Below are 27,535 nucleotides of genomic sequence, written 5' to 3' on the forward strand. Positions count from 1 at the left end.
CGTGTTACGTAAAACCCTTGGTGTAGAACAAGTAACTCTAAAATATTGTCTGGTTCAGGATTTTAATACTGGATTCATGATACGTTAAACCTTGTATCTTTTGTCCTGATAATGACTGATAATTGGAAATAGTCAATGCTGAAACAAAACACTTTTTTATATGTGCGTATTGAGTACAAAAATATGAATTATTTTGCTTAGAAATAAAAACAAAAACATTGTATTGCTTTGTGCTTACAAAAAAAAAAACTATTATACTCAATATTAGATATCCATGTAAACTGTTACTCTAATAAACTCAAATATTTATATGTGTCATAACGTCATGGAAGGAAATGTCAAGTTAAACAGACCCAAAATATAATAGGATTTGTTCTTTGTTTTGTTTTTTTTAATTTCGCGCAAAGTTATTCAGGGGCTATCTGCGTTAGCGGTCCCTAATTTAGTAGTGTAAGACCAGAAGGAAAGCAGCTAATCATCACTACCCACCGCCAACTCTTGGGCTACTCTTTTACCAACGAATAGTGGGATTGACCGTGAAATTATAACGCCCCTACGGCTAAAAGGGCTAGCAGATGTTTGGTGTGACGGGGATTCGAACTCACGACCCTCAGCTCACGAGTCGAACGCCTTAACCCACCTGACCATGCCGGGCTATATAAGAGGAAGGACCCCTCGTAAGCCAACAATATTTTAAGGACTTCCAATGTTAAAATCCTGGGCTAGGTTCTTTGTGATGGACAGAGTACAGTTAACACATTGTGTAGTTTTGAATTACAAACAACAATAAAATAACACGGTAATCAAATGTAGTGATTTTCACACCTCTGTTAACTCCCTTATAACTTAGAAAAAATAAACGCTTTACATACCCACTATAATAAAATATTAAATTTGAGGTTTATTTCAGTTTGTGTATATATAGCAAATCTGTATGTATTTTAGTTCCTTCTCATGTTTACACGCATATATATTAAATTGACAGCTATTTCAAGTTCCTGCTGATGTTTATACATGCATATACGTTGACAGTTACTTCAATTCCTGTTTACGTTTACATATACATATTAAACTGTATATAGTTGTCTAGCCCATGTACCATCATTTACATATACGACAATTTAAAAGGTTTGTATTGGGTAAGCAAATTAATTTTATATAATTATTAGTTTTAAGTAACAAATAAATCAGATTATTTTAGCTAAGAATTAACAACACAACATTTTCTATTTAGTTTTATTTCAGCACTGTTTATTCGTTTATTATTTTGAAGGTAGAGAGAGGCCCGGCATAGTAGGTAGTTAAAGCACTCGACTTAAAATCCGAGGGTTGCGGGTTCTAATCCCCGTCACACTAAACATGCTCGCCCTTTCAGCCATGGGTGTGTTATAATGTGACGGTCAATCCTACTATTCGTTGGTAAAATAATAGTTTAAGAGTTCGCTATGGTTAGTGATGACTAGATGCCTTCCTCTAGTCTTACTCTATTAAATTACTGACGGCCAGCGCAGATAGCCTTCGTGTAACATTGCGCGAAATTCGAAACAAACCAAATCACAAGAGCTGGCGTGCCAACAAACTATTCTTCTTCTAACGTTATCAAATCTATAGCAGACATATTGAAAGGATCTGTTGAAAAGCTTTTAAAATTGACATTGTTTTAAGCTTAGTGGTGGATAATTCATTCAGACGAATGGAATTAGATTAAAAAATTTTAATAAGCTATGCAAAATTGTAAATCTAGTTTATAAACATACATTTATTTGTCTATATGTTTCAGCACTCTTTTTACAGTTGGTCTTTTGTTTTAATTAGAATAAGTTAAGAGTCGCGGGTTTGAATCCTCGTCTCACCAAACATGCTCACCCTTTCAGCTGTGAGAGTGTTGTAATGTTACGGTCAATCCCACTATTCGTTGGTAAACGAGTAGCCCAATAGTTGGCAGTGGGTGGTGATCACTAGCTGTCTTTCCTCTAGTCTTACACTGCTAAATTAGAGACGGTTAACGCAGATAGCCGTCGAGTAGCTTTGTGCGAAATTCACAAAACAAACAAACAAATTAGAACAAGTGAAACAGTTTTTTTTTAATTACTTACCAGACTTGAACACAAAATAATGAATGCCCTATCATTTATCCTCCTGTGATACTTTTGAAGTTACACCATGACTGCTGCTTCCTATTGCTCGTGTAAAGAGAGTAGTTTTAACATTTTTAATCATTGATGATTTACTTATAGCTGTATCTTTAATAGGTTTGTCTCTCGATTACTTTCTTTCTCTATTTCTGTCTGAATTTTCTAGTGGCCATCGTTTTCCTCTATTAGAATGTTTTAATTGTTCAGTGGTTTCTTATGTCTTGTTCTTTCTTTGCTTCTTAAATGATTTTTATTTCATGTTTTGTTGTTGTTCAATTATTATTTAATGTTTTTTGTAACCTTGTTCTGTTACTCTTTGGTTGGGTTTTCCAGAGGTTGTGTCCTTCAGTTCATTTAGTTCATAATATTTGTTTTATTTGTTGATTGACTTCTTGTTATTGTTGCTGTTTTTGTTTTATGTTGCTGTTTAAATTGTTTACCATCAAATAAAATAAATTAGAGTTTTGTGCACACTGAAAATTTTCCTCCATCCTTAAATTAGACATGGTATGTGGTATACAACTTGTGAATATCAGACCTTCTCAAGATATCATTATTATTTATGGTAAAATGGTTAAATCTTTCTCAGCAGAATGCACACGAGACATTCTGAGAGTGCAAGGATCTTGTGTTCATACTCTAATAACGTATTATTAAATACAAGCTGAAATACCCATCAACCGACGGGGAATGTTTAAACTTCATTAAAACAATGTAGCAACATTCATATATTTCAAAATTGTAACTTGAACATAAACTTTATCTCAAAGTTTTAAAATTATACAAAAGCCTCTTCATAAACACTTGCCGTTTGCTTTTCATCTACCAACAAATAAAGATTTTGAGGTGATCCCGCCCTTGAACACCCGACGTCTCACTGACCATGAGAAAAACATGGTTGTTTGAGAAACAATCCAGCAACTTTCACAGTTTTATCTTAAGTCTCTTTACAACATTCAACAATGTTTTAAACGTCAATATGCCAAACAGACTGGAAGTAATTCACCAACATTCTACATAGTTCAAATTTTGGTTGAGATTGGCTCAATAGGCTTCAAAATTAATTTAAAAAATTCTTGTACCCTGTCCTTGTTAAGTAATAGATAGGCTGAGAAAGTATTATGGTCGCTGTAGAATATGAAAAAAATAATAATTTTATATTTTAAAGAAGTCTAGATCTATATTTTGCACCAAATCACTTTCAATGGACATGAAAGAATCTAGACGTTACCTCTAAATTGATCCATGGTTGAATGCTCAAAGGTTTTAATTCTCCTTATTCTAAATATAATGGATTACCTTTATTCAGTATTGTAAGGTAAATACAAAGCAGAATGTTTACCTATGGAAAAGTAAATTGTAGATGGCGACACTCGAGTTGCTGTAGAAGCTTAAAGCTTTATTTTCCATGAAATATTAAAACAATTCAAAGCTACTTGAGACGAATATTTTGAATATTAGGCTATAGCTGTAAAACAAGTCTCTTTAAGAGTCATATTGCCAAAGTTGGTTAGGAAGTCAAAATCTTTTTTCTGAACGACTAAACAATTCCAGACGATGTTTTGCAAAACAGCAGAACCAGGACTGGGCTTTAATTTATAAAATGAGCAATCAGTTTATTGAAGTCATTGAAGGAATCCAATGACGGAACAGCTAGAAGTGCACGAGCTTACAATACTAAGTTCGATGCTCGATTCTATGCGATGGACACACTAGGCAGCCAAATGTTGCTTTAAAACAAACATATAAATCATTGGAGAGAACGACTCCATGATTCTGACTTGGAGAATGTAAGTCCAAGAACGTCCATCTTGTCTCACGGTACCGGAGCTTCTATTTATCTAGCCTCACTTTCGGTAGTGTCTTCGTTAAGCTTATGTAGGGCGTCTGGTATATTTATGTAATTACGACATAAGGCTATTGAGGATTTAGTATAGCAAAGTCATAATACACTGAACAGAGATTTTAGCACAATGCATAATACGATTACATTAATTTTAAGTCCGTATTTTCCAGCGATATATTGAACCCACGCAGAAACAGGAAGCACTCAACGAATCTAACTCTTGGAAACAATGCTAGCTTAAAATTATATAAGATTAAGAGAAAGTGTAGCACCGAAGGAACAATCTCCTGAAACATTAATTTCTCTAATATGTGTGTATGAAGACAGCCATCTTTTCCTGACAAGCTGGTAATATTATCAGTCCAGTGTATCAAAACCTAAATCGTTTAAAGTGAAGAATAAATTATCCGCTCGTTCCTGAACGACCGGAAGTGGGTAGACATTTTAGAAAGACTTCAGTAAACTTTGCGTTTTCGTTAAAAAACGAGCAACAAACACCAATTGATCGACATATACTGGTTGTGTGAACTTCCATACACCTTTCCTTCATTGTTTGTATAAAATATGCTGAGATTTTCACTGTGACTTGCGAATACTTTTTCGAACTTGGGAGTCAGCTCCAAATCTCCAAAAGAAATTCTCTCTGTGAAGAAATAAAAAATCAGTTCATTGTTACTGCCAAGAAAGAATCATCTTTCGGCAAGAAATTTGATTACCTCCAGAACTTTCTTTATCCTTCTTTGAAGCGCACTATTAACATAAATATTTCACTCGGTTAATATAAGTGATCAGTGATAAATGCCACTCTCTAATCCGAAAAGCAGAACAATACCAGTCATTGAACTTATCATAAAAAACACGCTTCTTGCCTGTACAAGGAGCTCACTGAACTTATAATAAAAACACGCTTCTTGCCTGTACAAGGAGCTCACTGAACTTATCATAAAAAATACACTTCTTGCCTGTACAAGGAGCTCACTGAACTTATCATAAAAAACATGCTTCTTGCCTGTACAAGGAGCTCACTGAACTTATCATAAAAACACGCTTCTTGCCTGTACAAAAAGCTCACTGAACTTATCATAAAAAACATGCTTCTTGCCTGTACAAGGAGCTCACTGAACTTATCATAAAAAACACACTTCTTGCCTGTACAAGGAGCTCACTGAACTTATAATAAAAACACGCTTCTTGCCTGTACAAGGAGCTCACTGAACTTATCATAAAAAACATGCTTCTTGCCTGTACAAGGAGCTCACTGAACTTATCATAAAAAACACACTTCTTGCCTGTACAAGGAGCTCACTGAACTTATCATAAAAACACACTTCTTGCCTGTACAAGGAGCTCACTGAACTTATCGTAAAAAACACACTTCTTGCCTGTACAAGGAGCTCACTGAACTTATCATAAAAACACACTTCTTGCCTGTACAAGGAGCTCACTGAACTTATCATAAAAAACACGCTTCTTGCCTGTACAAGGAGCTCACTGAACTTATCATAAAAACAGACTTCTTGCCTGTACAAGGAGCTCACTGAACTTATCATAAAAACAGACGTCTTGCCTGTACAAGGAGCTCACTGAACTTATAATAAAAAAAAAACATGCTTCTTGCCTGTACAAGGAGCTCACTGAACTTATCATAAAAACATGCTTCTTGCCTGTACAAGGAGCTCACTGAACTTATCATAAAAAACACGCTTCTTGCCTGTACAAGGAGCTCACTGAACTTATCATAAAAAACACACTTCTTGCCTGTACAAGGAGCTCACTGAACTTATCATAAAAAACATGCTTCTTGCCTGTACAAGGAGCTCACTCAACTTATCATAAAAAACATGCTTCTTGCCTGTACAAGGAGCTCACTGAACTTATCATAAAAAACACACTTCTTGCCTGTACAAGGAGCTCACTGAACTTATCATAAAAACACACTTCTTGCCTGTACAAGGAGCTCACTGAACTTATCATAAAAACACACTTCTTGCCTGTACAAGGAGCTCACTGAACTTATCATAAAAAACACGCTTCTTGCCTGTACAAGGAGCTCACTGAACTTATCATAAAAAACACGCTTCTTGCCTGTACAAGGAGCTCACTGAACTTATCATAAAAAACATGCTTCTTGCCTGTACAAGGAGCTCACTGAACTTATCATAAAAAACACACTTCTTGCCTGTACAAGGAGCTCACTGAACTTATCATAAAAACACACTTCTTGCCTGTACAAGGAGCTCACTGAACTTATCATAAAAACAGACTTCTTGCCTGTACAAGGAGCTCACTGAACTTATCATAAAAACATGCTTCTTGCCTGTACAAGGAGCTCACTCAACTTATCATAAAAAACATGCTTCTTGCCTGTACAAGGAGCTCACTGAACTTATCATAAAAACACACTTCTTGCCTGTACAAGGAGCTCACTGAACTTATCATAAAAAACACACTTCTTGCCTGTACAAGGAGCTCACTCAACTTATCATAAAAAACATGCTTCTTGCCTGTACAAGGAGCTCACTGAACTTATCATAAAAACAGACGTCTTGCCTGTACAAGGAGCTCACTGAACTTATAATAAAAAAAAACATGCTTCTTGCCTGTACAAGGAGCTCACTGAACTTATCATAAAAACAGACGTCTTGCCTGTACAAGGAGCTCACTGAACTTATAATAAAAAAAAAAAACATGCTTCTTGCCTGTAGAAGGAGCGTAACCTGACCGTTCTCGCTTAACTGTCGCCCCCTGGGTTAACGTTTGAGTAAAAATGTCTTCGAACAATTATTGAGTGTAAAACAACTGACCAACCATACATATCTACTTCCGATCAGATGTTTAGCGATCCGCATTCATATTTTGGTCACAGAAAGACTGGTGATCATTCCAGTACTTTTGGACATTGACATCAATTTCTAACTAGTCAGTTGGACATGACGATAAAGACTCTCCATGTAGCTTAATGATATGTTTGATGGTCTGTATCGCTACAAAATAGGTTTTGATACTGTAGTGAACAGGGTCCATTGTATATTTTTGTACTTACCAATAAAGAAACCGGGGATAAAGAGACAAAAATGGTTTTTGAGAAAAGTATTTTGTGTAATAGGATCTACGATCTGTGTTTCACATTCATATATCCTTAGCTGAAGTTCTACTTTATTATATTCCACTTTCAAATTCAGATATGTCTATGTGGGACTGGTTCTACTTTAGACTGTACTGGACCTGAAATTGAGATTCTTTTCACCATAAGCACATGTGTATAATGATGAGGGGTCAGCATCATCTCTCGCTTACGATACATTTCAATTAGTTTTCATTTGAGCAGAATTAGAAGTAGAAGATGTGGTTATTCGGGTAATTTTTGTCGACATATGTGAAAATATGGGAGCAAACGTTTCTTATTCATAACCTTATTTATGCAAGAACTATCCTATCCTACCTCTGAAAAATCACCCGTGTATATATGACTATCAGTTTCAGAAATGTCTAGCTGAAGTCCTACTTCAGACTGTACTTGGACTTAACTTGAAATTCCTCCCACTATTAGATTCAAATGTGTCTCACTGGGGTTGTATTTCAAACTTTACTAGATCAGAACTTGAAATTTCTTTGACTGACAGATTCAGATGTTGTAATAGATCAGCAGCTGAAATTTCTTTCACTGTCAGATACAAATGTGTGGTGGCTCTACTCTAGATTGGCTACCTCTTTGTTTTAAAAAAGTCATTTTTGATATTCTTTTATTTGGAGCAAACTCTAATGAATCAGCTGCAGTATATTATTGTGTGTTTTTAATGTGTGTGTTTTTTTTACATTGTTTCATATTGTATAAAGTTAAGATTGAACCACGGTAGCATCAAAGGGGCCAACATTAAAGAGCTTGAATGCTCCAAGACGCAAACGAAAGCAGAAAAATGCCCTGTTTTTTATTTTTAATTATAAAACACGACATTTACGTGTACATTGTCTATTAAGACCTGTTCTGTGTGTTATATACGCATGTTGTTTTTACCTGTTGTTGGGACCTAGTACACATTAACCAACTCGGGACTGTATTTAGTGATCATTGTACCTTTCTTTGCGATCTTTGTTTTGAAACTGGAGTAGCCAATGGTTATCCTTTTCTTATTATGTTTCTTTAGTTAAATAGCTCAGTGGTTATCTTTCACTTCTTATGTTTCTTCGGTTGGATTGTTTAGTTGTTACGTTTTTTTCCTTTGACTTGTCTCGTGTATTTTGTATCGCTTATTCTTTTATTTTATTTTTTTTAGAAGGCGAGATTGTTTATTAGCTATTATTTCCTTCGTTTGATATGTTTTTCAATTGGCTTGTTTAGTAACTCTAATGATTTTTGTATCCTTCTTTTGTGATGTCATTTTGGTTGAATTGTCCTTCTTTTGCACTGTCTTGTGTTTCAATCATTCAGCTACTGGCTGATGTGTCTTTTTCTTGTTATATTTTTCATTTGAATTATATAATTATTTTTCTATCCTTTACTTACTATCTTTTTCAGTTGGATTGACTAATAATTATTTTACTTTCTCTTATGTATTCTGTTAAATTGTCCACTGTTCATTGAATTCTTCTCTTATGTCTCCTGTTTGAATTGACCAGTATTTATCAGTTCTTTTTCTTTTAGTGTTATTTCATTATTCAGTAGCTATCATATTTTTTTCTTGTGTTTTTTACTTGTATTGTCTGTTAGTTATTTTACAATCCTCTCTTGTATTTTCTATTATTTTTTTGTTGTTGTCTAGACCCTTCTCTTCTTAAGTTTTTATTTGTTTGGATTATCTAGGGATTACTCTATTCTTTGGTCATGCTGTTTGTTTTGATTGTGATTTTGTTTTTTTTGCTTGTTTCACCAAAAATATTATCGTTCATGTTTTATTTCTCAGTGTAATGTATCGAGCTAATTTAACTCTAACATTTTTATACTGCACACAACAACTGCTTAGGGATTATCTCCATGTTATCTATTGTACGATTGATTTGGGAATACCGTGTTCTTCCATTTACTCAAATTTTGTTTCTTAGGCAATAAAATCTACTTAGAAGACTTGAAACGTTCTTCAGGTTGGCTGGTGTTTATTGGCGCAAAGCAAAGGGACTATCTTCTCCAAACAACCCTTTATAAAAAACGTCAAAGTAAAATCGTTATAAAATGTAAAAATTAATAAAAAAAAAACTAAAAAAACTTGAAAAAGCAGATAAAAACTTAAATAAAATTAAAATGGCCAATGGCTCTTAAAAATTTAAAAATACGAGTAAGGCGAACGATATCACCATCTCCAATGACACTGTCCAGCATCAGGGGTAAACCCATGCTAGAAACATATCTAAAATGGTGCAGTCGTTCAGAGTTGTAACGACGGCTCTACGGTAAAACATGGGCTATTGTGACTTAAATTATATATTGAAAAGGAAAAACCGTTTGCTGTGATTCACTTCAATAAATGATTGAGGGTGATCTGAAGCTGCTGCTCAAAAAGACTCATGGTCGATAACTGACACAAGATGTGGAAGTCTTTGACACAGAGCCTGTTTGCAACGGTAGAAGGAAGTTGTGCAGTGATAGCACTGAAAAATGTAACTCTTAAGACACGTACTTAAAATTCTTGTAGAAAACAACGGGAAAGCGTTGAGCCCACACGGACGTGGAATCGCCAGTCCATTAAGAAGTTTGGGATAAAAGTGGGTAAATGGTCATTTAACCCAAATGTGTGGAGGTCTCGCAAAATGATGTACCTGCATATGGTATCGTAAGCCTTCTCAGGGTCAAAGAATATGAAAAAAAATGTGGCTTGAGAAAGGCTTCTCTGATCGACGATTCAAGTCGGATCAGGTGTCCCACGGTGGAGTGCTGTCATCAGAACCCACACTGGGTGGGCGAGAAAGGTTGTTTGTTCGAGGAATCAAACAAGACGAGCATTAACCACCCTCTCAAAGACCTTACAGAGACATGTCGTCAAAACAATTGGATGATAATTTGAAGGAATCTTGGGATCTTTCTCAGTTTAAGAAAGAGGAAGAACAGTATCCAGGCGCTGAGTATCAGGAAAACATTTTCCTGTCAGATGTGGTTTAAAACAACCAGAATAATAGCAGAAGAAAGATGGCACAGCAGCTCGTAGTGAATTTCATCAGGTCCGACTGATGTCCTGCCAGATCGATGAAGAGCAAGCTCGAATTGCACTAGGTTAGAGGGGCAATTATAGTCATAGAGGGGATCGCCCTGCCTGGGACTTGATAGTAAAGAAGGTGGGGGGAAGAAACAAAAGGGCTAGATGCACGAAAAGAACCTCTGCTAAGTGGACCAACAACTTCCTGGCGATCAGAGAGCAGGATCGAAGGGGGAAAGGAAGTATTATGCTCACTGACCTTTCGATTACTGCCCATATGATTTTGAAACTGGTGATAGAAAAGATGCCAGTTGTGAACTTAATCCAAGATTTCTTTTGGTCTTCACGTCTTACCTGCCGAATATGGACATAGGCCTGCTGAAAATCAATGCTGTTTGAAAGTGTAGGATACATATGAACGGTGTCCCAGGCCAGTATTTGAGCCTTTTATTCTATTTAGCACGCAGAACTCCACCACAAACCAGAATACCGTGGAAAACGTGTCGAGGTTTTAGGATATATTGAGCAGACGCCTAAACAATACAGTCAGTCAGTGCTGCTACACAGTAGTCTATCGATGTCATGCGAATGACGACAGAATCAAATTTTGAGAAAGCACTGAAAGAGAGTCAGTTGGCCTGATCTAACCTCCACTGATGCATGCGAATCTGGTGGCACAGACCACGATCAGTCAGTCTCCCTCAAAGTGATATGAAATGATCACTGCCCCATGGGTCACTGTCTACCCTCCAAAAAAAGTTAAGGGGAAGCAAATAGAGAGATTAATAGCAACAAAAGACTGACTAGGTGCATGAAAACAAGTATAAGATCCACTATTGAAGAGAGACAGGTTGTGGTCCAAAAGTATACGAGGGCTGTTCAAAAAATACGCGGACTGTTTGAATTGCGCGGCCCCAGTTGGTTCCAGGGGAATCCGCTTGGTGTCGCTAGGTTTGCACAGATCAGTTGATTACGACGCCATTTCCCGATTGCAGATATCTTCATTTGTGTATTAGCTACGCGGTTTTAAGTGAAGTGCGATTTTATCGTTTGGCGGATTTCAGAATGAATGACCTGAAGGAGCAACGACTTGCTGTAAAATTTTGTGTTAAACTTGGAAAATCTGTGACTGAAACTTTTGCTATGCTTAACACGGCTTACGGTAATGTTGCTATGAAGCGTACGGCATGTTTTAAGTGGCATGAACGTTTTAAGGATGGTCGACAGTCCATTGAAGATGATGAGCGTCCTGGACGTCCTTCCACGTCAACTGACGACCCACACGTCGACAAAATCAACACCCTGTTGCGGGCAAATCGACGTCTGACTGTCAGGGAGCTTGCTGAAGAGTGTGGGATATCAGTTGGATCTTGTTACGAGATTTTGACCGAAACATTGAAGATGCACCGCATTGCTGCGAAATTTGTGCCTCAGAACGCGTGAGTTTTTGGCCAAACACTCGATCACTGTTCTTCCCCACCCCCCTACTCACCTGACCTTGCTCCGTGCGATTTTTTTCTTGTTCCCCAAACTCAAAAGACCCTTGAAAGGAAGAAGATTTGAGACGATTCCCGAGATTAAGGCAAATGCGACGAAGGAGCTGGAGGACATTACAAAAGAAGCGTACCAGGACTGTTTCAACAAGTGGAAACACTGTTGGGACAATTAACACAATTCATACTCGTAGGCATCATGGTCTTTGCGTCCCCAATAAGCACATGTCAGGGAACCACGACGTGATGTGTTTGAGTGACAAAACTGCTGACGGTCGAAACATCTGAGAGGGTTAGGAATATATTACTGTACCTTATAGTTCAAATAATCTGTCACAGTGACAGGTAGACGAGGTGATGTAAATGTCAAAATTAGAACATTGGTAGGCAATATAATTCCGTCCTTGGAAGTGGAGATACGTCTCACTGTATTAACTCCTTGGATGAAGAAACCAGCGAGGATCTCAGACTAGGGAATGTTCTTTAAATCCCTCTCAACAATAATGCCTTGTGAGAAATTCAAAGTAACGTGGGGAGTAACCTCAATGGGTTTATCATATCCCCAATGGTCTTTGATTGCAAGAAGAGTTCACTGAATTTTGGGGTGACCGTTTCCACTAAGATGGCTCAAGAACGTAGCTTCTTGACTGACTTAGAACAGCCAATAATCCTCCCTACTCCTTTCTAAATAAAAACGGGAGACATTTGCCTTAAAGGTTTGTCTGACAATGAATGAAGTATGAGTAAAGGAAGTGCAAGTGTAGAGGAAGATGAAGACAGCTATTTAGAGTCTTCAAAAAGCGGTCGTTTATCAATGAGCTGTTTTTTATTATTAATTTATTTTTATTTGGATTTGGGGGATCCATAATAAAAGAAGAAAGATTCAGTTCTCATTAACTCCGCCCACAATGGAGCCTTACCCAGGAGATGTACTACAATGCCAAACAAGAATACTGCAGCAACGTCAGGGTTTTGTGAGCACTATACTTAAACACCAGCGTCAGACTCAATATCTACAACACCCGTTGAGGACGTCCAACACTGATATTCTGTTGACCCTAGCCTAAGAGGGCTAGCCGATTAACGCTGAGGGCTACCCCAAGAACACCCGTTTACATGAACTCAAGGCTAGAGTGGCGTGTTGGAGTTGTACCCCTCAACCATCAGGATTCTCTCCTCCCCTTCATGGGCTTCCATGCACGGCAAACACGAGGATGGATATTTAGATCACGGAGAAGGTAAACTAAAATTACAGAACCTTCTCTAGGAAGTGTCCTCACCACATACGGGAATTTACCTCGAGGGGTACGTTCTTCAGTTTCTATGAACTTTAATTAGCTTTTTTTTTTAAAAAAAAGCTTTCCTCATTTGTCCATGCTTAGAGTTGATCCAATATTACCATGATTAATTACAAAATATACTACACGTTTCTATTTTAATTCCAAGTTCAGAAATAGTTTCTCATTCTCTTAGTCATTATTTTTCAATTCTTTTTCTCTCTTGAGTAATTCAAACATCGTTTCACGACTCTTTTCTCTAAAACATTTAGTTTTAGGTCGATAGATAAAACTGTCACATATTCAGGATATAAAAATTGTACATGACTTTTCAGATATAGTTAATTTCTCCCGATAGGACAGTAGTAAGTCTATGAATTTACGACACTAAAATATGTGGTCGAAGTTCTATTTCCCACGTGGTTACAGGTGATAACCTATTGTGGCTTTTCTCTCATCCAAACAAAAGCTTGATTCATTTTTACTATTGTTTCTGTGTCATTCAGTTTGTTTGTGTTTTTTGTCTCTTTTTTTTTTAGTCGCTCGGTAGGTCAGGGACAAGAGTTGGTACTTTATTACACTGAAGTAAGACTTCGAACACTGCAATGGAAGTGCATAGTTTGCAAGATTTCATTACAAACAGACTTAATTTGTGTCGATTTGATAAAGCATTGTTCCATATAGTTTGCAGGTGTCGTTCCTTTAAGTGCTTATAACTCTAATATTATAGATTCGAACCCTGCGATATCGCAGATCATTTTGTAGTTTTGCACTATATAAAGAAAGAGACTCCACATGGGTTGTTACCAAAAATAAACGTTTTCCGTGCAATTTATATGTTATTTCTTCATGAATAGAATATAAATCTATATTGTTTGTAAACTTCTCTCACTTCGTTGACGTATCCCGCTGGTACAACAGTAAGTCTACGGATTTACAACGTTAAAATCAGCGGTTCGATTCCCTTTCGGTGGACAGAGTTTTCTGCGTTGAAAGAAAGCATAGACATACATTGTCATCATGCTTAAGGTTTTAGTGATAACTTCACTAAAGCTCATTGAAATACTTTAATCAAACAAAGATAGTTAACTTTTGTATAACTGTTAAAAAAGACGTTCAACTGTGCTTTAAATCATTCCTGATAGAAAAGTTTCAAATCTCTGAATTTTGCAAATAACGCAAGCTATTGTCAATGTTAACGATAAGGCACTGTAACAGAAGCATTGACATACTTGACCAAAACTAATCTCCTAGACAGGATCTCGTTGAAAAGCCAGTTAGAGCTGGGGACTATTATGTCTTCTGTTTCTCTAAGCCAGTTAGTTCAATTGCCGTTACTCGCGTATTCTGAAAACACACCACTCGCAACTCCTGCAAAGATAAGTAGCGCCATTGTTATTTATACGTCTTTATGAAAGGTGTTTCCATAATATATGTACATACGAATTAATCTATTACCACAGTATGCCATTTCCTTTCCAAATGTATTGACGATGACGTCAGAAGTGTCACATCTGGATCAAGAAACGATAATAGCATTATGAACTCTAGACCGAACAATGTCATAATATCGTCATGTGCTCTGCCGTTACGTCAACAATGACATAATAATTTACTCATTTGCTTTCCTTACACAGCTGTGAATAATTAATGAAAAGAGAAAATGTAATGTTAATTCGTTGTAGAAAGGACTGAATATGTTAATAATTCATATTATAGTAAAATAATAAACGTTTTTTTTTTTTTTTACACGTAAAAGTTCTAAACGAATATGTGGGTAGTATACAAATTAGAAAAAGAAATCTTACATTATCGGCATAACCACTACCATATCGGATACCGAAAGGCCCGAGCATGGCTTCATGTTAATGTGTGGAGTGCACATCAAAGGGTCTAAAGTGAGCTGCTGAATATGTTCCACACTTTCAGCTGTGGGAGATTTATAAAAGCGCCAGCCAATCCAGTTGTTCAGTTCCAGTTATATAGGCCCGGCATGGCCAGGTGGTTAATACACTCGACTCGTAATCTAAGGGTCGCGGGTTCGAATCCCAGACGCACCAAACATGCTCGCCCTTTCAGACGTGGATGCGTCATAATGTTACGGTCAATCCCACTATTCGTTGATAAAAGAATAGCCCAAGAGTTGGCGGTGGGTGGTGATGACTATCTGCCTTCCCTTTAGTCTTACACTGTTAAATTAGGAACGGCTAGCGCAGATAGCCCTCGAGACGTTTTGCGCGAAATTCAAACCAATTAAACCAAAATCCAGGAAATATTTAATGATAAACTAGTTTCATTTTGCAAGGCAACCGAAAAATTCAGGCAATTTTTTTTTTGCAATTTCAAACAAGTTGTTGTTGTTAAGAAAAAAAAGAAATAATACTAATTATAATACCAAAACACAATATTTAATAATCATTTTACGACACTTTCTTCCAGTATCTCAGCGGTAAACCCGAGGGCTTATAACGTTAGAATTCGTGGCTCGATTCTTGCAACAACAATAATTGTCAGCTATGCGAATTTGTACTTAAGGATGAACAAACATGTTTCACAAACACGTTATTAATTCTCATTGTTTCTCGAGCATTTCAGTTTATCCGTTACTTGACGTCGCTAGAAATTACAAATATACGGAACTAGTTTTCAGTAACTCACTCAAAACACTACACTCAACCAAGCGTAAGATTAATAAGGACGTAAACATTCGGTTACCTATTTTCAATCGGTTAGGTGGAACAAACTTACAGCAAAATTGAAAACAATCAAAGCGTTAAATATACTCATTACATGAGATTTTCCACTCCAGCGCAGTTTAATTTTCCAATTTAGAAATAATAACTCCCGTTTCCTCAAAGTTTCTAACACTTGACTATCTACCAGAATTTCACTCCGATTTGTCGATTTAAATTTTCTTTACTTCAGGATTCCGAGATTTATATCATGTACATATTGATAATTTGAAACCTCTGAGTATCATAAAATAATATCTTTCTTATCTTCAGTTAGGGTCTGGACACCATCGGTTTTGAAGCATTTTCTAACGCTGTTTATGCATCAGATAACTAACACTATTTATGCATCAGATTGCAGTTTTGTGGATCCAAGAGTTTGTTGGATACAGGGTTACTAATCTATAACTCTGTCAGTCTTTGTCTGACACGCGTTTTGAATAATGGCTTTTATATTATGTTGCTTAGCAACAAGAGTATTACTTGATATTTTTGTTTTTCGTGCCCTCTAGTGGCATTTTACGGACTTACAACACTAGAAACCGGGTTTCGATACCCTTGGAGGGCTGAGGAAAGTTAGCCAATTGTTTAGTTTTGTAATTAATTACAAACAATAACGAAAACAATTGTTATTTGTATACTGAAAGTGTGAAATAAAATATCTAGACAGTTAAACTGGAAAAATATTTGTAGTTTTCTTAGTATCTCGGTTGATTAGAAAGGTATATGTGGTATGCATTTTTGAGAAGCGGAATGTTTGAAAGGTAGGTTTAAAAGTTATATTTTGGCCTATCATATATATGTGTTAGGCAGTAGAATAACATTATAAGTTTATATATGACAGTATTAAGCACGACAAAGGTTAGCCCTAACTAAATTAAAAATTTTCTCTTTATCGAAGTGGTTTCCAAGCTGTGCGTCTCAGCAAGTTGTTAGGCGTGTAATAAGTTTTAGCAAACTTAGTGTAATTAATAACGTAAAAAACAAATTTTACAATATGCAGTGGCATATTTAGGTAGGAACTAGAAAGGGCTCAGCCTCAGGACCCATGGTGTTAATGGGAGCTCATTGATAATTTTATTCTATGTAGAATTACCTGGGACCCATAAAAAGTATTACTCCATGGGCCCACACAACATTAAATCTGCCACTGAAATATATATATATTATATGTGGCAGTAAGGTTGTCGAGCGAATCAAGATAAGTCTGTGAAGGTGGTAATCGCCCAGTATTTTGAAGTCTGATATTCAATGAATAAAGACATTTGTAGGTCCATAATAGATTAATATACTCTAAACTAAAAAGTTTAAAGATTATTTTCGAGGATTCGGGTGAACCAGTCGACCCTGACGGTTTGCCTTCATTTTAAATACAAACACGAGAAATATTGGAATGTATAGCTCATTCAGTATCCAGACAATTTTACGGACTGAAAGCTTTCACCATGTTTAATGAGCTAGGAATATAACATTCGTTATCACAGCACTATGGAATAAGAACATTGAATGTTTATTTTCTCAGAAGAGTAAGATTCCAAAATCCATCCCTGATGCGTAAATGTATGATTTGTGTAGCTAGCACTTTTAGGTTATATCCTAGGGTATTTTTTTACAATATTTCAGAAATTTAACAAAACAGACATTTAACATTTTGACTGTTATAAAATAATTAGATGTTGGGACTATCGATCCTTTGGAATAACAGGCTGTAGGACTAACGGATCGTCACCGCTAGAATGTCGCCTGTAAAAAAAAAATCAGAAACCACTGCTTCGTCGAATATAAGCCGTACTTAACAAAGATTTAAGTAATATTAGGCCTAAGACAAGTGTAGTTATAGGTTTTGGTGTCTGTGATTGGAATTATTTTATATTGTTTTGAAACTGAAACTTCTCGTACATCAGCTCAATTACCATTCGTTTGCTTCTTGTTAAATTGGTTAACTGGAAATGTAATTGATCATAGATTAGGCTTACGATCTTGTATTTAAAGTAATGTTGCAGTAGAGATACTAATTTGGTTGCAAATGTTTTGGAGCTCTGCGTTAGTCAATATATATAAAAACCAAGAGGTTTTGTCAGTCAGACAGTAACACTCGATCCCTCCGAATTCGCTAAAGTACAGGTAAATAAATTCTAAATTTTGGCAGGACCAGATCAGGCATGGCGTTATGTGTGTGACGCCACATCATCCACATCATTATTACGTCAAGCTGGCTAGGATCCAAATAGAAAAGTTGAGAAGACTCCTGTGAAAATAAGTAAACAAATTTAGCGCAAATCTATGCTTGGGAATTATTACAATAAAACCTTTGCTAAAACAGACTGAAGATGCCAACTGTATTGTGTCTGTTCAAGGGCAGCAAAGTTGCAAATGCACATTGATGTTTTCAAATTCGATAAGCCTTTGTTTTCCTTTATTTTTACGGTGTTTTATACTGAAGAAATATAAATGACGTAAAAAACGTGAACCAAATATCATCATTATTCCACTTAATACCATTAATTACTGATAGATTACTCTCCTGTAATAAGTAATTTCAGCCAGAATTAATTACTCAGTATGACGCAATATGTTGACCCCACAGGAAATGAATAATATAAAAGTAAGTTGATAATTTGAGAATTAATGTGTGCATATGTACTTGGAATTAGAGACACTCAGTTGAAGGAATATCCCACAGTGTTGTAGATATTAAGATAAATGGAGAGAACAAAAGAAAAATATTTTAATTAAAATTTCAAAGTGTTAAAGCCCCGGCATGATCAGGTGGTTAAGGCGATCAACTCGTAATCCGAGGGTCGCGGGTTCGAATCCCTGTCACACTAAACATGCTTGCCCCTTCAGCCGTGGGAGCGTTATATAATATGACAGTCAATCCCACTATACATTGGTAAAAGAGTAGCCCAAAAGTTGGCGGTGGGTGGTGATGACTAGCTGCCTTCCCTCTAGTCTTACTTTGTAAAATTAGAGATGGCAAGCGCAGATAGCCCTCGTGTAGCTTTGCGCGAAATTAAAAAAAACAACAAACCAAAATGTTAAGCAATGTTTTGTTGTTTGTTTGTTTTTTATATACCGGTGTTAAACGTCTCAGTCATGTTTCTAACGTTTTAGTATACATATCGGTGTCAATTCTGCCAGTCATGTTTCTGACGTATTATTCTGAAAAATCGTCACCAGACAGCTAGCTCTGTGTTGGGTAGTGTTTAACTTTCCGTAAAGCTTGGTATTGAATTCAGGGTACATACTTACAGGGTATTGAATTCAGGGTACAAACATACAGGGGGTACATTTCTCCACCTCTACACACAAATCCCCCCCCCAAAGATTTCGGTATCTTCCAATTTTTCGTATTTGAATTCATTTTCACAGAGCCCGCTAAAATCTGGGTTTCGATACCCGTGATCGAAGAAGCACAGCGAATTGTGTAGGTTTATAGTTAACTTCAAAACAAACACACATTTCGCCAAGTTCACATCTTACTGCTCCCAACATAGAAAGGTCTTAATTCAATACTGGCAAAGTTACGCTAAGAATAAAGCTTGCAAAATCACGTCATGTTTAGTTCATGAGCCAACATGCCTATTTTTTTCAAGGATTCGGGGTTTGCGTCTCGGTGCGTTATTAGAGAGACTGTCAAATATCATTATGCTCTTAGTGTAGATCAGAAGTTGTTTAAATAATTCCTACATGTGCGTTTATTAGCTTCTCATTCTATAATTCAGTCAACTCGTTTCCAAAACAAACAACTTTAACCTTTTATAAACCTTACTTTTGTCAACTCGTCTTTTTTGTTGCCTTCAGAATATCACAGGAATTTATCCTATCGATAATCTTTTAAACCTTCATATGGTCAACTCTTATCCATATATCCTTAACTTAAATTATCTTAAACTATTAGAATAAGAACAACTCATCTCTAGTATCATCCTAGTAAATATCCTCTTAACTGTGTCAAGTAAGTCAAAATCAGTAAAATATCCTGGTTTTCAACATAATTTACTTTGATATATTTTGCGAGGAAAGAAATAGGTACAATAAATTTATTCTTTTATTAATATTTTTGAATCTCTTTCGTGTTACAACATTGATTTCTTAGTATTTATGAAATGGATAATGTCACAGCAAAGATTTCTTGATAATTCTAATTTGGATTTCCATTTTATTTTAAATCGGATTATGTAACGACTTAAGTTTATTAAACCATTTAGTTTATTTGCAGTTTTAACGTGGATCCTGTTAGTTTTTACTTGAACCAAGTTACTACTTGGGTTTCTTGGTAGTTTTAACTTAGATCATGTTTCAGCTTGGGTTTATTAGTAGTTTCAAATTGGTTCATGTTACAACAGATTTGTTGGTAGCTTTAACTTAGTTCAGGTTTTAACTCTAATTTCATAATACTTTTCACTCGATCACGTTGGATCTTGGGTTTCTTGGTATTTTTAACTTTGATCATGACAGATCTTGTTCTTTTTGTTCGTTTCTGAGTCGGATGAGAATTATGTGTCATAATTTGCATTTCTTGTTAATTTTAGCTTGGATCATATCATAACATAACATTCTTGGTACTTTTAGCTTATATCATGTAAATTTGGATTTTTTGGTGAGTTTAATTTTGATAATATCACAACTTGGGATTCATCGAGGGTTTAACTTGGATCATGTCAGAACATTGATTTTTTTAGTATTAGGTTGTCTGGAAATAAATCTCATTCTTGAACTGCAAAGTTTGGAAAAGTATAAATCAGTGTTGTAAAACATGCTTTAATCAGAGTAAGCACCATTTGCTTCAAAACGCTTTTGCTGACGTGTAACGTTGCTGTTTATGCCGCTGCTGTAGAAATCAGAGTTTCTATGGTCAATGCTCTGCCTGAAAGCTTCTTTTACAGCTACCTGATTTTGAAAGCGTTTATTGTTCAAAATGTTCTCAAAGTGCTCGAAAAAATTGAAATCTCTAAGAGAAAAGTCTGGGGAATAAGATGGATGAGGCAGAACCTCGATTCCCAATTCGTTCGATTTTTCTAGCGTCATCCCTAACCGGTCTTATTAGAATAATGTTGTTGATCTTCAGTCAGATCATGCGGAACCCACTTATCCAACTTTTTCACCTTTCCAATCACACTCAGGTGATTGGAAATGCTTGATTTGCTTGTGCCTATCTTTTCTGCAAGCTCACGTACTGTTGTGTGAGGGTCTGTCTCAACTGCTCCTCTTAATGCGTTTTCATCTAAGGATGACTTCCTTTCACGATCTTCGTGGTCTTCAAGACTTTCATCTCCATGTCAAAACCTTTGGAACCAACGCTGAACCATACGTTCAGTAAATGATCCATGACAAAATGCCTGGTTAGTGTTCCATGTAGTTTTGGTAATTTTATGTCCACGTTTGAAGTCGTAGTGGAAAATCAGACCATTCTACCTTTGGTGTTGCGAAACTTACTTTGAGTAGAGTTGAAACAGTAGAGAATTAAGACACCTTGTAAGCGACAAACGTTGGATTAAACTAACCAACCAATGATAAGTTACTCAATATTCAACTTCTAAATGTCATCGTGAGAATTCCAACATTTATTTCTGGACAACCAAATAGCTTCAACGTAGGCCATGTTGCAGTTTAGGTTTCTTTGTAGTCTTGACTTGGATTATTTCACAACTTGAATTTATTCATAGATTTAACTTTGACGATGTCAGAACTTAGATTTTTTGGTGTTTTTAACTTTGATCATGATCATGTCGCAACTTAGGTTTCTTGGTAGTTTTGACTCGGTTCATGTTACAACTTTGAACTCGTAGTAGTTTCCACTGCGATCATGTGACATATAGAGTGTCTTAGTAGTATTCATTCTAATTAATTCACAACTTTAATTTCTTTTTCATTTCAACTTGGATCGCGACACAACTTGGATTTCTTAGTAGTTTTAGCTAAGATCATGCCAGAACTTCAATTCACAGGTAGTTTTAACTAAAATTTAATGTCTTGAACTTTTTGGTAGTTTTAAATTGGGTCATTTTACAACTTGGATTTCTTAGTGGTTTTAACATGGATTATGTCAAAATATTGATTTCTTAGTAGTTTTAAGCTGGGTCTTGTCAATACTTGGACTTGATAATTTCAAGTTGGATCTTGTCACAAGGTTTGTTCCTTGATACTTCTAACTAACCTTTAACTTCTATCATGTGACTACTTGCATTCCTTTGTAGTTAAAGCCTGTACCATGTCACAACTTGGAGTTCTCTGTAGTTTTAGCATTTCACTACTTTAATTTTAACTTGTATCATGTGAGAAGTTGAATTTCATGGTAGCTTTAACTCTGATAGTGTCACAACTTGATGTTCTTCTTACTTTTAACTTTGATCATATCGTAACTCGGAATTTTTATAGTTTTAACTTGGATTATGTCATCACTTGTATTTCTCCTTAGATTTAATATGGATCATGTAGTAATATGGGTTTCCTGGAACTATTAATTTGGGCCATGTCACAACTTGAATTTGTTGGTAGATTTATCTTGGATTATGTCACAACTCCTATTTCTTTGTAGTTTTAATTTCAATAGTGTCCTGACTTGAATTTTTTGGATGTTTTAACATGGATAATGACATAACTTTTGACAGCTTTAACTTGGATAATGACATAACTTTTGACAGCTTTAACCTGTACCATGTCACAACCTATATGTCTAAGTAGTTTTAACCTGTACCATGTCAGGACTTTATTATCTTGGTAATTTTAATTCGGATCATTTTATAACTTGAATTTTTTCAAGGGTTTAACATGGATCATGTCACAACTTGGTTTCCTCAAAGTTTTAACTTGCATTATTGTAATGTCAACTTGGATCAAGTCATAACTTGTATCTTTTTGCAGTTTAAACATAGATCATCTCCCAACTTGAATTCCTTGATTGTTTCAACTTGGATCATGTTTCAACTTGGATTTCTTTGTATTTTCAAATTGAAAGACGTCAAAATCGTGATTTCTCGGTGAGCTTAAGCCACATCTCTAATTTATTAGTGGGTTTAATTTGGATCATGTCACTACTTGGGATTCTTGGAAGTTCCAACTTAGATCATGTTATAACATGGGTTTCTTGGTACTTTTAGCTTGGATTACGTTGCAGGTTGAGTTGAGTTTCTTTGTTATTTAATTTGAATTATTTCACAACGTCAGTTTATTGGTAGTTTTATCTTGGATCATTTCGTAATTTAGATTTCCTGTCGGTTTTAAATTAGAACATGTCACAGAAGCTGCATTTCCTGGTTGTATTTATTTGGATCATGTCGCAGCTAGGGTGTCTTGGTTCTTTTAACTTGGATCATGTCAGAATTTGGGTTCTTTTTTAGTTTTAACTTGGCCCATTCCGCAACTTGGTTTGGTTGTCAGTTTAACTTGAATTATGTCACAACTTGGATTTCATGGTAGTTTTATTTGAATCATGTCACAGCTTGGGCTTTTCAGTGGTTTGAACTTTAATTATGTCGCAAGTTGAGTTCCTTGATAGTTTGAACTTCTATCAAGTTACAACTTGGATTTATTGGTAGGTTCACCTAGATAATACAACAACCTGAAAGTCTAGATTGTTTTAACTCTTATCATGTCTTAGTAGTTTTAATTTGCACCATGTCACAACTTTGATTTCTTCGTATTTTTAACTTGTATCATTTTGTAAGTTGGATTTCTGGAAAGTTTCTACCTGGCTCAAGTCGAATCTATGGTTTATTGGTAGTTTTAACTTGGATCATGTCACAACTTGGATTTCTTGGTATTTTCAACTGGATCGTATCAAAATATGGGATCCTTGATTGTTTTAACTTCGATCATGCCACAACTTGTATTTGTTGTACTTTTAACTCGGATCAACATCTTATCATAACTTTATAGTTTTAACTTGGATCATCTCAACATCTTTATTTCTTTGTAATTTTATGTTGGACCATTGAATTTATTGGCAGTTTTAATTCAAATAATATCACAACTTAGTTTTCTTGGCAGTTTTAATTACAGTAGAATCCCTCAAAGCGGCCACCTCTCAGATTTGGTCACCCCTTGAAAGCGATCATTCGATCACAGTCCCTTTTTTGTTTACATAATCCCTAATTATGTACAGTGGAATCCCTCTATTCAGGCCAGTTTTTCTCAGTCCTGAAGGTGGCTGCTTTAGAAGGGTTCAACTGTATATTATGCCATAACTTAGGTTTCTTGCCAATTTTAATTCAGATAACGCGAGAATTTTTCTTGGTAATTTTTACTCGAATCATGTGTCATGTCTCAAATGTGTTACAGTTGACTAGAGCAAGTAGCTCTTAATAAGATTTTTCATTTATTTGTGTGTGTTTTCTTATAGCAAAGCCACATCGGACTTTCTGTTGTATCCACCGAGAGGTATCGAACTCTGATTTTAGCCTTATAAATCAGTATATTTACCGCTGTCCCAGCGGAGAACTTTGATTATCTGAAACACACTGAAATAGTGGCGAAACTTTTCTGGAAGAGTCACCACTCGCACCAGTATGGAGTAGTATGTTATCTGTCAGTCAGTCAGTAGACACTAAAATGACGTCAAATAAGGGATGCTCAACGTTGCAGTTTGTACTGTGTGACGTTAGTAAAACGTGCACATACAATGAATCACAAGAAGATTATGCACAGACACACGAACTTGAAAAGCAAGGAATTGTGTATTCTTAATTTTGGTTTAACTTTCTCTTGGATCAGAACATTTTCAGGGGTTCTGTGGAAGTACATTTAATCTATATAAGTTCACCTGAATAGATATGTGACGGATTTAAACAACCCTGAAATGAACTTAGTTTCCTTTCTAGCGCTAAGCCACATAAGGGACTTTCTGCTATTTGTCCACTGAATTTATGATTTTAGTTTTGCACATTCATAAGCTTACTGTCAACTCACCAAGGGATCTTTAGATTAGTGATTTTGCTTAAGAGGTTCTTCTGTGTATCTTTATCATGCGCTTTATTCACGGGCTCAAAACTTTCGTGATTTTGTACTTTTGAACGTTCTCTGAAAATGTGTCTGAGAAGTTAGGTCTTCGGGGTGCACATTGAAAGGTTCAAGGTTCGAGCTAATAAAACCTAACTGAAGACGCTCCACATATTCATCTGTTATTGCATTATAAAGTGGCAGCCAGTCTAGTTACTCAGTTAAGAGCAACCATGTTAACGGCAGGTACGGCTGACTTATACCATCCTTTTCGTTAGCAGATTTCCTATTACGGGCCATTATGTCTGAACCTGGAGGTCATCTACACAGCCATTTAACCCATGTGTCGAATAAGATTCCGCTGTAGTTGAAAATGCTATACCCGTTTCGTCTGTTTGAAATAGACCCGGCAAGACCAGATGGTAAGAGCGATTGATTCGTAATCTGAGTGTCGCGGGTTCGAATCTCCATCACACCAAGCATGCTCTCTCTTTTAGTCGTAAGGGCGTTAATGCTACAATCAATCCCACTTGATAAAAGAGTAGCCCAAAAATTGACGGTGGGTAGTAATGACTAACTGTCTTCCTTCTAGTCTTACACTGTTAAATTGGACACGGTTAGCGCAGATAGCCCTTTTGTAGCTTTGCGCGAAATTCCAAAAATAACAACTATTTAAAGTCGCTTGGAGACTGTGGTTTAGGCAATAAAAGATACGTTTTCAGTATTTAGTATGTTAGAAAGTAATTCAAAACTGAATGGAAGTGTTTTCATTATTATGACGGTCTGGCATAGTACTTGACTTGCAAATATACACATATAGTACCTGGGCATTGTTACTCAACAAAACCCACCGCCGTCTTTTGAGTTGGTCTCCAGTGGGTAAGCAGTTCACGGACTTATAGAACTAAAATCTGGGGTTCTATTCCCCACGTCGGATAGAGTGTACATATATTCTCAATGAATAATTGGATTTGGCCATTATTTATACGGTACACCTGAGGCCCCAAAGTGTAGCAACAGGGCAAGGACCCTGAAATAATATCATATGTGACCACAGTGTTCTTATTCTTGTATTTTAAAGTATTTATTCATCGAGTATTTGACAGCTAGTCCCTAAAATTAAAGATAAGATGTTGGTTATTATAAATTGATTAGAGGAATTGGATCCGGAAATTACTGAATGGAATTCTCAAATTTGTTAGTTTTTTTCCTTCCTTGTTTTTGCAAGGTATTTGATAACTAAACCAGGATCTTGTTTGCTCTAGTTTAGTGTTTTGTGCCTTCAGTAAATTTACTTGGATTTAAATAGAACACAATAAAGTTATCTTGGCTCTTTTCTCAACAGTCATATCGTAATGTGAGTCAATATTGACTATTACATGATTACGTACAAAGACTGTGCCCGTGTAATTATGTGTGATTCGGTAAAGAAGGTGTAGGCGAGAGGTAGGGCGCTGTATAGGAAAAGGCATTGTATTAGAAGTTGGAGATTGCACGTTGAGCCTTAGGCAGTCGGTAGCCGGAAAGTCATCGCTACCTCTACGCACATTAGCTCACGACGTGAGAGCATCACAGCAAGTGAATCCACGATCTGCGCACACTCCTGTGGAGAGTATGCGATTGCCCGCGGCCGCTTGAACACCCGCCTCCAGGCTCTTTGAGAAATACTCCATTTCGTAGGCAGTAACGAGAGTTTTCACTATAGGGCAAGGCAGAAACCATCCCTATTCGATATTACTAACTTCGTCTTGGCCGTCACGGCTGTAAGCACAGGCCACTGGACGATTTGTGTTTTCATAAAGCGTCAGCCGAGCACGTATCAAGAACTAAAGAACTTTGCTTCTTCTTGACCATAAAGAACGGCAGACAATAACCCGTGTCAACTATCCATGATAGTGCCTACAGTTTAACGAAACCAATACGACATTTGGAATTGGACAAATCTCGCGATAAAGTAACTGTAAAGGAACGCGATACACACCACCTCCACTGACGTGCCACGAAATCTAAACACGTGCCGTTACACGAGGCTAGTGGTGACCGCTGTCGACAGTTCCTGCAGAGCGAGCACAGTGTGAAGCCGCTACCTTCCCGCCGTCAAAAAGTTTGACCCGCGTTTAACTTGGTGAAAAACTCACACACAAAAAGCAATTAAAAGTAACCATTCTCTATGCTGGCTGCCGAGTTAGCTATGGTAAGTGTTCCTTTTTCTCTCTCTTCTGTAAACAACAGAGTACTTGTAAAACTTTACTCCAGGCTTAACAAATTAAAGAGCAGTAACCGGTAATGCGATCGACAGGAACACTAAATATTTTCCGTTTAGACTTTATTAACATGTTTTTCTGAACTACTGCAAGGTTTAGAATATCAAATTATTCCCTCATTCAGTTATACTGTTATACAACTCAGGTGATTTATACACGTATTAACATTCCATTGTGGTTTAAAAAAAAAAGGCTATATATCTTTTCAAACTGATACTTAGCATTTGTTGGCTGGTACATAACTGAAAAAATTCGAGTTTCTGATAATCAGTATACAATATTTCAGCCATTTAGAATTTTATGATCAACACATAATACTAACAAATTCCTAGTTTCTATTGATCAGTATGTAACATTTCAAATGTTTATTGTATTTTGATCAATATATAATACAAAAATTCTCGATGTTTGTTGTTCGGTAAATAACAAAAAAAATGAAATCCTAATGTCTATTCATTGCTATTTGATACAAAAAATCCTAGTATCTGTTGATCAGGACATAACACAAAAATGATTGTGTCTTTGATCGGTACGTAACATAAAAATTCTAGTGTCTATTAATTGCTACGTAAAAATTCCTACTGTCTGTTGATTGGTATGTAAAAATTCATACTGTTTGATGATTGGTACATAACATAAAAAAAAAATTGTTTGTTGATCCGTACGCAACACAAAATATCCTGGTTTTTGTTAATAGGTATACATAACGCAAAACATCCTAAT

At 36.2% G+C, this 27,535-nt stretch overlaps 1 protein-coding gene across 2 annotated transcripts in view; it reads left to right on the plus strand.

Annotated features, from left to right (window-relative positions):
- The window catches only part of LOC143235442 (transcription factor AP-2-epsilon-like), a 187,765-nt gene that overhangs the window by 34,657 nt on the left and 125,573 nt on the right, over positions 1-27,535 (plus strand). Inside the window, exon 1 of one of the 2 annotated variants that reach the window (XM_076473616.1) lies at positions 26,213-26,742. The exons of the other annotated variant lie outside the window; for it this stretch is intronic. Within the exon in view, the coding sequence (XP_076329731.1) occupies positions 26,719-26,742 (24 nt within the window). The 5' untranslated portion in view covers positions 26,213-26,718. Of the gene's footprint in view, positions 1-26,212; positions 26,743-27,535 lie in introns of those variants that run through there. 2 annotated transcript variants of the gene reach the window in all.

Source organism: Tachypleus tridentatus, chromosome 12 (assembly GCF_004210375.1).
Source record: "Tachypleus tridentatus isolate NWPU-2018 chromosome 12, ASM421037v1, whole genome shotgun sequence".
Taxonomy (NCBI): Eukaryota; Metazoa; Arthropoda; class Merostomata; order Xiphosura; family Limulidae; genus Tachypleus; species Tachypleus tridentatus.